At 39.2% G+C, this 12,154-nt stretch overlaps 1 protein-coding gene across 2 annotated transcripts in view; it reads left to right on the top strand.

The window, feature by feature from the left end:
- Nucleotides 1-10,543, top strand: part of GRAMD2B (GRAM domain containing 2B) — a 31,428-nt gene extending 20,885 nt beyond the window's left edge. The window contains exons 7-14 of one of the 2 annotated variants that reach the window (XM_084305023.1): nucleotides 22-93; nucleotides 216-296; nucleotides 971-1,082; nucleotides 2,764-2,886; nucleotides 3,024-3,111; nucleotides 3,582-3,683; nucleotides 5,626-5,719; nucleotides 9,379-10,543. In XM_084305023.1, the coding sequence (XP_084161149.1) occupies nucleotides 22-93; nucleotides 216-296; nucleotides 971-1,082; nucleotides 2,764-2,886; nucleotides 3,024-3,111; nucleotides 3,582-3,683; nucleotides 5,626-5,719; nucleotides 9,379-9,420 (714 nt within the window). In that variant the 3' untranslated portion in view covers nucleotides 9,421-10,543. Of the gene's footprint in view, nucleotides 1-21; nucleotides 94-215; nucleotides 297-970; nucleotides 1,083-2,763; nucleotides 2,887-3,020; nucleotides 3,112-3,581; nucleotides 3,684-5,625; nucleotides 5,720-9,378 lie in introns of both variants that reach the window. The other variant, XM_084305022.1, reaches the window with a different exon arrangement.
- The last annotated feature ends 1,611 nt before the right edge of the window (nucleotides 10,544-12,154 follow it).

The raw sequence follows: 12,154 nt of genomic DNA, 5'->3' as shown, positions 1-12,154 counted from the left end.
TTTGGAAATTTTGTTTTTCAGTACATGTTTGTGTCCTTACTCTCCAGAGATACCACCTACAAGCTATTAAAATCTATCTGTAGACATCTTGGGGTAAGTACTAATGGGAATGAAAACAGTATGTAGCTTTGTGTTCATTATTACTGCTTTACTGCTTTTAAATGCTATGCAGTTGCTAAATGTGTTCCTTGTTAAAACTGCTGCTTTTTTTTCAGGATACAAGTATGGGCAACAGTTCCAATCCATCTTCTGCTGAAAACAGCTTCAGGGCTGATCGTCCTACAACTCTGACCCTGGTAAACAGCTTCAGTGTTTGTTCTTTTGTTGCATGGCACTGTTCGCTGCAAGTCCTACTTATAAATTCTGAGGGAAGGAAACCAAAGGAATTTGTGACATCTGTTTCTGAGGCTTCTAAGCTTCAGAAACATTATTTAACATCCTTAATTTAACATTAAGAAGTGATGGAAATGATTAGCAAAGGTGCAGTTTGATCTGATTAGGTGCGTATGCCCTATATATTTCTCTCTAGCTGACAGATTTCACAACTCTCAGTACTAACATAGAGTTGCCACTTCCTCCGCCATTAACTATTTTTGAAGTGTTTCTTGTTGCAATTCTTCCTTTGTTGAACCAGCTCAGACAACTGAAAGGTTTGTGTTAGCCACATGCGATGACCAGATTCTAACTAGTAATGCTTGTTCTAGACTTCAGTGTTTGTCTAATAGCATTTCTTTTGCTGACAGGCTTAATCTCTTCACTTAAACAAAGGCAGGAAATGAGGCTTAAATTCTGGTGATAAGGGGCTTATTTTGCTGACATTGATCTTAACATCTTGGTATCAAAAATTGCTCCTGGTCAGACAGTTTTAAGTCTGTAATTGCTTATTCGGTTTCTAAAGGGAGGTGAGAGGAAGTAAGACCAATTAGACTTAGAACAGGGCTGAATGTTGCTGTGATTCTTTTTCCATCAGGATTTCAATGAGGACTATTCTGATCTGGATAGAATAGTGCAGCAACGAAGACAAGAGATGGAGGAGTCCAGTAGCACAGGCTCACAGACCCCAGAGCTTGAGTGCTTTCAAGGTGAGTGGGATTGTGGGGCCCCAAGAAAATGGATAGAGCTTAGCTCTCAGTTTTGCTTCTGCAATCCCCTTCCCATGTGGAGGTGTATCTATGTTCTCCACAGTCCTGTGGAGTCCTTTTTATCTAAGGTCTTCCTCCAAGTCACAATAACTGGGTTTCCATTATTATATCCTGTTGTCATCCCATGAGTTAAGAAATGACTTTGTAAGCATCAGACTTGATTTATCACTACTGCCTCCAGTTGCATGCATTGTCTGCTCCCTATACCCCCTATCAGTTATGCTACCAGACCTACAACTTGGGAGATGTTTGTCCTTTATTCTTCTCTTTTGTTGTTTTTTTCTTCTTTTTTTTCTTTTTTTTTTAGTGAACTATTTTGAAGTTGTTCAGGTTACACAGTAATGTCTTACGTGTATAATTATACGAATAAAGATTATGTGCTCTGTCATTCACAGGCTTTTGGTCAACAAAAAAAAAATTATTTTTGAAATAGTTTTCCTTTTTTTTAAACCCTAGTTTTATAGTTTTATGAACATAAGTTCATAAATATTGCAGAATTCATTTAATGTGGCACATGCTGCATGTTATTAACAGCAAAATCTAGGGTATTAGTCTGCTATGCAATTACTATATTAATAGTAATTAATATTATATCCACATATTATAACCACATATTAGTGTGGTTTTGTTCAATTTTTATTCCTGGTTCCATCTGGACTTCAGTGAATTTGTATAATTAGAAATTTTTACCTTTACTTTGAAATGAAACATTATAAATACATGTTTTTAATAGCAGTTTTCAGTTGGGTTAGTTTTATTTAACTTTTCTTTCTTCCGATGTCAGTTTTGTTCAGTAGTACAATTTGAGGTTATTTGCTTTCGTATTTAGTGTGTGTGTATTTTTAATTATTTGGTGTTTGTGGAGCAGAAATTTTAGTGTCATTACTTGCAGTGTGAATGATTCTGAATAATGATCTAACTTGCTGTCTTTCTTCCTTAAAGCTGATAACTACTTCAAACCTTTCAATTTTCTTTTACACAGCAGAAAAAAAGCAATATCCAGTTAAAGAATCACCAGGAATTAAAGGAAAATCGTTTGAGGGGCCCTTGTGATTCTGTTTCTTGGTATCATTAGATCAGTCCAGAATGTACAATTAAAACATGAGCAAACCTGTGTGAGACATGATTTTTCTGTCCTATCTCACTCAAGATATCATCTGCAATTAGAGAAAAAAAAAAAAAAAAAAGGCAGGAAAGGGAGCTATAGTCTTCCCTTTTAAAGTAACAATGTTTTATCTCCATTTGAAATTGCTATTAAAGTAATTTGGAATCATCACTACAGTATATTCAGTCCTTTTGAGAGATTACTTCTGGGTCTGTTTAATCTTCTGACTGGAAATTCATTGATCATCTGTGGAGCTTGCATGGGCTGCGATCTCTCAAAGGATCTGGAAATGTAAATTTACCATACACAATCTTCTTCCTGTCCAGTGGCTTCTTTCTGTTTTGTCATTATGTTAATTATTATGCAAACTGTTTTAAGGACAGTAAACCAACTGCTGCTTTCTATCCATGTCCAGAAATGCTTGTTAAAATCCTCCTGTTTCTTGATAAACCTAAGATACTAATAGTTTCCTTTGACTTCATATTTTGGCTTTATTCAAAATATTGCTTTTGACAGATTATCATGTCGTCGAGACACAGACTCACTTGAAAGTTTCAAAGACCGAAGCAAAGTCTGCCCGTTCAGATGCACACAGTAAACACGTACCTGATGGAAAAGCCAGAAACAGCCTTCGAAATGGTAAGGAATTAAGGGCAGATCTTCAGTTGGAGTTAGTTAAGTTATATAACTTATATTGTCTGTTGCATGCTTCAGAACACCATTTGTGTACCCTGCTGTGTTTTGATCAAAATAATGCTTTGTTCTTTTCCTAGCAGGTCACTCTGAAGCTTTCAGATTCTTCCACAAAATGAAGTCCCAGAAGCTCTTATCGCTGAACCACATACTTATATTTTATGCAGTTCTGTAAGTAAACAATTAATATAAAGATTGTCAAAATACTTGGATTTTCTTATGCATACATAGATTAGTATCTTCTAAGCTTTGCTTGAAAAGGAGGAAATTGTTGTGAATTTTGGCCTTTATCTTTCTCAGAAATAGAAATGCCAGGGCAGACCTATTTAATGTGCCTTTTACTTATAAAAGTAAAGGATGTTTTGGTTCAGGAAACGCTGGAGTTTAACAACTTGCAAGTTCATTTTATGGGGCATTTATCAAAGCCATACTAAAGGAATAGACTTTCAGATCTGTCTGAGTGCCATTGGTTGGGTATTCCTGAGTTTTAGAAACTTAAAAGATTTTTAAAAGATGCCATTATTATTCAACATGTACAAATAATGATTTAATTGCCTTTTAATATTAATTTTTTCAGGTACTTCTGAAGTTTCCATGTTCATACAAACTTAACTAATGTACCTTATTTTTCTCTCTTACAGTGTCTGTGTTTTAATATTTTCTACCTTCTACATGAGATACAAAATCAACGTCCTGGAGGAACGTCTTATTTCCATCACATCCTTTGATTCACATGTTAAAGAGTAAGATACACTCTGTAGCTACTTTAATTTAAAAAATATTTTTTTTCCAGTGCTTCAATCTGTTTTCTTCTGAAACTCCTGTGATATTGCAGTGCCCTTGGGATTCTTTGTGTACTGTAGTTCTTGTATCTGCACAAACCTCATCTCACAGGTTTCTGTTCAAGGGTTATCATGACATATTACACTTGCATTAAGTAATATTACTTTCAGCATGTTTCAGATAGCTGTGAGTAACTTAAGTGTAAACAGCTAAAGAGAAATTCTTTCCGGATTGATGATTCTCTTAAAAAGCTATGACTTCAGTCTTAATGTCGTAGTATTAGCCTAAGATGACAGAAGGTATTTCATAGTGTTTGGACTAATACATCTGATTCGTTTGTAGGATGTTTTCCAAAGCTTTGGGCTGCCCAGATCCTCTTTAGAAACTGATGTCCTGTCCTGCTAAAATAAATAATAGTAATAATAGTAAAAACTGCAACCAGGAAGCATTCTTTGTTTATTTGAAGAGGAATGGCAAAAAGATATGCCATAGGAAAAGGGTTCAAGGACTGCTCTCTATATAAAGTAGAAAGATAGTCATCAAATCATGTTTCCTGGTAGCATGTAAAAAATACTCAAACTATATAAAAATAGAAAACGTGCTGTTATTGCATGATAAGTTTAGGGAAGGACTAGTGCAGGACTGCTGATCTTTTATTAGAATTCTCCTAGCAGTTCTTCAGTAATTTTATTCCATAGCTATGGAAGAACCAAAGTCATGAATGTGATCTACCCCTGATGTTATTTTTTTATCCATGTTGCATGCACAGGAAATCTGTAAACAACAAATGGACAGGCAGTTCAGGGGCATGCACCATGGCAGTATGTCGTTGTAGTTTCCGATTCTTCTCTTAGGACAGAAGGCAGTTCAGCTGTACGCTAAGAATGCTATGAGCTTATTTTGCATTAACTTCTCCCCTGCTTACAATGGATTTTTTTTTCTGAGCTTCTCTGAGAAACATGACTTAAAGTCATTTGTAAATCTCACTGCAAAGCCTGCAGTGACACACAGTTAGGAACGCTGACAACTAGAGAAGCACCACCTGAAAAACAGAAGAAAATAAAATTCAAGACAGCTGTACCAGGCTGGATGGAACTGTCTGCAAAGTGTTTCAGACTTGTAGCAAATCCTTGAGTGTGGTTGCTTGTTAACTCAGCTTTCTTTGACAACCCCTCCATGACAAATATGTCACTGACAATGCAATCTTGGTCATGCTGAACGATGACGCTGCTGCTTAGGATCCAGCTGCTTTCATGTGTGTTCTGTGGAAAACAGCATGACAGGCATGCTTGTGCTAGAAGATTGATTTATGTCCTTGAAAAAAAGGAATATAAAGGAAGTGGTTCTTTATCTTAAAAAGGCTGTATTTGGCTGTATTAAAAAGGCTTTATCCTATAAAAAGGCTGTGAATCTGTATTTCACCAATAATACAAGGAGAAGGGTAGATTTACCAAATAGTAGGCAATGTTAAAAAAACATTTTCCCACTTCTGGCACATTTTGATTAGCAGGATACTTTCCCCTCTTCAGAAGCACTCTTAAACAGGAAGGTCCTGTTTTCTGTCATTCTGATATAAAACAGTACAAGATACAGGATGACCTAATGTGCACTTCAACCATGTCAATAGGCTGGGCTTTTTGGTTTCCTCTAAGTCACAAGGCACAGAACTTATGCAACTCTAACTTCTAGTGGAAATAGCTGTAAAGTTTTCATCCAAGCTTCTGAGGAATGAGACAATACAAAGAATGCAGTCAAGAGTACAAAAGTGGCTTAGGCCTTTGCTTCTGTAAACAAGTACAGTTCACAATGTTACCATTCAAAGTATTTCTATCTATGTGTCTTTCAGTTCTGTTTTCTACTTTTTCACTTCCATTATACTGAATTCTTCGTTCTGTTTGACAGCCATCCAGTGCGCCAAGGTTTGGGATCTCATCTGCAAATTAATGCTGATGCCCTCTGTGATGAATTAACTGCCAATCTTATAAAATTGGAAAAGGTAAATTCATACGATGTGATGCAAATGCTGATACATTAATCAGGTTCTTGCTGAATTTCTATAGTCTGTTATTTTGAAAATGTCAAGTCACTCCCAGGTTTGGTACACAGAACTGGCATGTTTAGTAGACAAAAGTCTGAGGTTTTCTCTATCATAAGTTAGCCCAAGTACATGCGTTAGTATATATAAAGTGTTTTGTCTAGAGTTGAGACCCACGATAAAGAACACTAGTAAACCAGACACTTCAGGAGGTGATTATTACATATATGGATCTTGATTTTTTTTTCCTTTGTCCACTGGGGCTAAGGATTTGTTCAAAATTAGCAGGCAATTTCTTTAACAGGAGATCCTTTTCTGTAGCTTTTGTTTGCATTTTTGTATTTTTGATTTAAAAAAACAAACAAAAAACATGCTGGCATTCACAAATAGTCATCCTCCTTATACAGAATGGCTAGAATCTGCCTGTTTCTCTTCAGTAACACAAATGCTGCTTCACCAGCTGTGTAATTCCCTGTACGTGACCTTTACACTTTACCATTCTCTAATTGCAAGACTAAATGCCCTTGCTGAAATTGGAATCCTATGCAAAACAAGAGTGGGTGGGGAGGCCTTATTTCCGCTTTAGGTGTTGTGGTGGGTTAACTTTGGGCAGCAGTCAGACCCCTCATTTCAGCTGCTCTCTCACTCCCCCTCCTCAGCAGGACTGGGGAAGAAAATAGGATGAGAAAGTCTGTGGGTCAAAATAAAGACAGGGAAATCGCAAAACAGACTACTACTGCAGGCAAAAAAGACTCAACTTGTGGAAAATCAGAGTAAGTTATTGCTGTTTAAAATAGATTTGGGTAGCAAGAAACCAAGACAAATGCTAGAACATCACTTTTTAACCCCTCTATCCCAGGCTCATCTTCACTCCTGACTCCTCCCTCCCCGCCCCGAGCTGTTCTTGGGGATCAGTGGGGGGTTACAGTTGGTGCATAGGCAGTTTTGTCTCTGCCACTCCTTTGTTTCATTTTCCCCCTGCTCCAGAGTAGGCTCGTCCAAGGGCAGCAGTACCTTCAGGAAATACCTACTTGCTCTGCCATGGGCTCTCCACGAGCTGCAGTGTGGATATCTGCTCTGCCACTGGGGCACCTCCACCCTTCCTCTTCTCCTTTCCCTCCTCCACCCCCACCTCCAGCCTTGATGTTCCCTGTGTTGTTTCGGACTCTTTCTTTCCTACTCTCTCTGTCTGGTGCCTTTGCCGTGTATTAAATGTGCTTGCCCAGAGGTGCAAACAACTTTTCTGCTGGGCTCAGCAGTGTCCTGAGGTGGGTCCACTGGAGTCAGCTGGAATGGCTGCATTTAACGTGGGACAGCCGCAGCCTCTCTTCACAGAGGTCACCCTGCAGTACACACTATCACCACCAAAATCTTGACACCTATGCCTAGTATAAGCATATGAAACATGTATATTGGGAAGAAGTCAGTATCACTCACCGAACACAGAAAAAAATGATTAGTGAAAACAAAACTTTCTGAAATTCCTACATGCTTAAGTCACATGGAATACTTTTGCCTCTGTTCTAAAACTGGGTGTTTGCCAAAGTCTTTCAGTGCCTTTTCATCCCCAAAGTAGGTTTCCCAAATAGCTTAAAGCTACGTTTATATAATATCACTGTTACCTGTGTGGCATAGGATTCATAGAGCCTCTGCCAAAATCAGATTTTCCCCCATACACGGCCACCCCCTTGTCTGTAGAAATCTAGAGTAATACCAGCATAACCCCTTTGTATGCTCTGGATGATGGCATTATGAATACAAGAGAAAAATGCTTACCAGATGATTACTAGTTACAATCTTTAGCCATATTAGGCCATTTTAGAGGTTACTGCCTTCCAGCTGTCCGGGGCAGGCTTTCAGCTGGCGAGATGGTTCATGGGAGACCTCATTTCATTTCAGTGGGAAGCCAGCCAGTCTTTTGTAGCAGGCCTAGGCACTTTCACAGTCCCTTATATAGTCTGAGCTAGGAGCCATGGTAAAAGGCAGCCGGGTGGTCAGAGCATTCAGCTATTCCCGGAGAAGTGACCCTCTGTCCTGAATTAGAGTCTTAAGTCATGTGCTTTTTTCAGTTAGTGCCTGCAGAATTGAAGCCTTACTTTGTCTTTGCAAAATACTCAAGACACTATTACTTGCTTCTCATACAAGCTGAGCGTTGCCTGCAGCTGCATATCACCACGTCCCTAACCCAGATCAGCAGTTGTTAGAACAGTGTTTGACCCTACTCATGTACTGCAAAACTGGTGGAAGTCTAATAGCTCCATGTCCTCCTAGCAAAGTTTCTGTAACTGTTCAACTGGGGTTTGTTTGTTCGCTTGTTTGTTCTATGTCTTGGTGAAAAGTGCTAGTAATTGACTGCAGCTGGCTTCAGAAGCAAAACTAGCATAAAAATTTCTGTGCAAATTCTCATCTCTTCCCCTCCCTTCCTGTGGGACTGCAGCATTGTAAGATACATTGCAGAAACTAGGTTAAAATCTAAAAATTACTCTTCAGTTAGCAAATGTTAAGCACAAAAGTATGTTGCAATGACTTTTTCAATGCAACCCTGTGATTTTTACCAGTTCCACTTCATACTTGGAGTCACAAAATTTCCATGGCCTAGTGGAAGTTTGCTTTGTTTTTTGTTTTGTTTTGTTTTTTAATGTTTTTAACAAGTTGTTAAAAAATGCACCATGTCTGTTAGGATAGAAGGGAAGGGAAAATGTGTCCTGATGTTACTCGTTCCCTTATTCTAATGTAGCTTGATGAATGGAAATTCATGTGTAAGGCTCTTATAAAACTACCTGCTTCTTACTGTTCTTGGAAAAGGTGTGCTTCTGGGCCAGAAGATCACGAGGTAGGATTAAGAAGTGGTATCTAGAACAGGAAGTACAATGTCTCCTCAAACTGATCCTCAGATTGAAGTCTGAAAGTAGCTGTGACTAAATCTGGCCGGTGACTACTAAGATGTATAGGACGTGTGCGGATAGGGTGTGTCCCAGTGTATTCCCCCTTTGCTGCTTTTAAAGACAGTGAGATGGAAGGTAGATAAATAGGCTGTGTAAAATTGATCTGCATAAGTAATCTTGAGGATGTGACTGACTTGAATTGCCTTCAGTGTAATTGACAGAATGTATCCCACAATCAGTACACTAAATCTGGAACATGGGACATGACTGCTTTTGTTTGGAAAACTTTATTTTTCTGTGCACATCAGCAGTCTATATAGCTGAAGCTGTTATAAAGCTCTTTCAATTACCCACTGAAACCTAGAAGCTGCGACTTGTAAGTCTGAGGCTTTTAGTAGATTTTGATCAAGTTCAAAATAATTGCATTTCTTGTCCATTCTTTCTAGCTCTGGTTTTGTTCTGTTGTTTTCTCAGACCTAATGAAGAAGAGAATCCATGGGAGGAGGAGATAGTTTTATCAGCCTGATTTCAGTTGGTCAGCTAGGTTTGCTGCTGGCTGATCATATCTAGATGTTCCTCTGACTAGTGCAGAAACACTTAACATGAATACCAGTGGTATAAATAGCTGTGGCAGAATTAACAGGCACACAGAAAGTATATTGAATAATGTCTAGATTTTTATTAAAAATGCAGTATAACACTTCTTGTTGCCCAGTTAATTTTTGTCTTTTTTAGATACAGAACAACTTACAAAAACTACTTGAAGACGGTGAATAAAATGTTGATGTTCTTGGACTGCCTGAGCCTTCATTTGTTTCACTTGACAAACAGTTCCAAAGGAGCTCCGCTGGCCAGAGTTCAAACTTCTTTGTTTTCAGTCCAAGCCAAGGTTAAACTACTGTAAAGCTTATGTCACAATACAGAAAGTCGTTCTATTCTTGAGCAAATACATGTATCTGTATGTTTTGAAAATAAGAGGTTTTTTCCTTCTCTATTCTGTGTGAAGCAATTAATGAATTTTACAGCTTGTTTGATTTTAGACTTCCTTATACCAGTGCAAACCCAGTGCAACTCCTGTTACCTCAGCATTTATTTTCTGTCTGTTGTCATGTAAGTATGAATGGGAAGAATTTCAGTTATAATTCATATTCTGAAGTGTTGTGTGAATGAGTTGGTATCTGACATGCAGCTGTGTAATGAATCAGTGCTGTTTTTTTTTCTGCCCTTGCATCCCAAAGATCAAAAAACAGACACCTCTGGATTTGATTTTATGAAGTTCTGAATGTTTTATGTGTGCTCAGGCTCTAAGGTACTGTAAATAGGCTCAATTCCACATTGCATTAATGCTGAGGGTAAGGTCTGTTTCTACCGGGCATTAATTTTACATCAAAGTAAAGCTTGAAATATGCATGGACTTGCCAACTTACAATCAAGTTGCTTATGAACAGCAGTATGGGTGTGACAAGTCTGCACAACTTCGAAAAAATGATGATTTTTCTGTCCACACATAAAGCCTCTGTCCATTAAGTTAATCAACGTGAAGACCTCAGTCACCTTCCTTGTGGTTGCATGGAGTCTTGGTTGTCTGAGCAAGTGCAATTCATCTTCCAGTTGATAGAAGTCTTGTCTTGGTATGTGACTCCAGGGATGCCATGTTTCCACATAACAGAAACTGACAAATTAGTAAAGCAGCAATAAAAATAATTCCAGTAGACTGAATGAAGAAGTGAACATCTGCTTTGTCATATCATTATTTTATCCAGTGTCCTGAAGTGGGGATAACTTTTTTTAGCTTTCTGATTCATCAAGCAGGCTGGTTGGTTTTAAAAAAGCAATACTTAAAATAATAACAACTAGTATATGTAAAGTAACAGTATTGTTTATATATGCTATGCATTTTATGACCATTTCTGTGAAATGTACCTTACTTTGTTTAAATAAATTTTTAAAAAAACGAACGCCTCAGTACTATAATTTGGATCATCCCAATTCCATCCATCAGTTTTAGTCAAACACGAGGCTTATGATCTGAGTAGGCTCATACCTCACCACACAAAGTTCATGCAGAATGTAGTACCAAGTACCAAGGAATTGTATCCTGCCTGTGTGCTTCCACTTACTCAGTCTTACCCAAGGTCTTCCCCGTGTGGGAAGACAAAACAAGTAGAAGAAAATTGCCCCCCCAGCATGTGTAGGAATTGCAGTAGCATGGAGTGGTTGGCATGGACCTCTGGAGGTCATCTCCATGCTCAAGCAGGTTGCCCAGGACCACGTCCAGGTGGCTTTTAAATATCTCCAAGGAGGAAGACCACAACATCTGTGGGCAGCCTATACCGGTGCTGTCACCTGAGCAGTAAAGAACTTCTGCTGTTCAAATGGAACCTCTCACATTTCAGTTACCTCTTGTAAGGAAACATTAATAATTTTCTCAAGTGGTTCCTTGTTGAGGGATGACAGATGAATAATGTAATGCGGAGGCAGCTGACAGTGTTATGTAATCTGTAATTGTGCCTGCCTGGCTCAAGTTTACATCTGAGTATGCTTGGTCAGAAATCTGTGAGATTTGACTGTTCTGCCTGTTGCAACCTCTGCCTTTCCTTCCTTAGTCAACGTGGGCTTATTGTAAAACTTGTTTTCATGAGGGAACTGTTGTAAAAGGGTTTTATTTTTCAGTTTTATTTTCTTTTCTCCTTTTTCCCTGCCCCCTCCTCTTCTCCACAGTTCTGCAGCTTATGCAATATCTTGGACTCTTACCTCTTTCCCTTCTCTGCTTACTTACCTGTAAAGTCAGTTTGAGTAACAAGGCTGTAGCTCCATTTATGGGGCTTTAAAACGAAGCCACAAGTCACCTTGTCAAAGGAACTTCACGGAAACTTGATCACATCCATCAGCTGAGCTGAATTAGCCTTTTACTCCATTACATCAGCAAGGATGTGCCTTGCTCTAGGAAAACATCGGGGAGACAGGTAATATTTGACATTTACCTTATGTAAAGCAGGCCAGCTAAGCCCTTGGGCAGGCTTATCGCTAGCCATGAGCGAACAGAATAATTATAGGAGCGAATGAGTAACCAGTCAGAGGTGGACGAGTGCCCTTTAGCCTGCGTGGCAGCGTGCCAGGGGAGGTGAGCCTGGACAGAGGTGTGGCAGTGCCTCACATGAGGGAGAAGGCAACTGCGCTCCAGGGAGAGCGGCACCAGGGAGAGCTTTGGGTTCTGTGGTCACCTCAGCTCACTGCGCTGTTGTTGCACGGGGCCACCTCTTCTCAGCTCTGCAGTTTGTACCCTCACGCCTCATTTCCCTTGAGGTAGGGTGAGGATGATGTCTCAAGGATTTCGTGCTGTTCGGAGATGTTGGTGCACATTTATGTACTGTCACACTTCCAAACTGGGGGGCAGAGCACAGACAAGGCCTTGGTGGATGTGCAAGACTACAAGTGTGTTTGAAGGGGGCTGGCTTTTGTCCTGTGACTCGGTCTGGTGATTCAGTGCCACGGGTCAGCCTCGTGAAGA

The sequence above is a fragment of the Netta rufina genome, assembly GCF_964035555.1.
Source record: "Netta rufina genome assembly, chromosome: Z".
In the NCBI taxonomy this organism is placed as follows: domain Eukaryota; kingdom Metazoa; phylum Chordata; class Aves; order Anseriformes; family Anatidae; genus Netta; species Netta rufina.
Note: the sequence above shows the minus strand (reverse complement) of the source record. Positions and strands in the feature narration are given on the sequence as shown.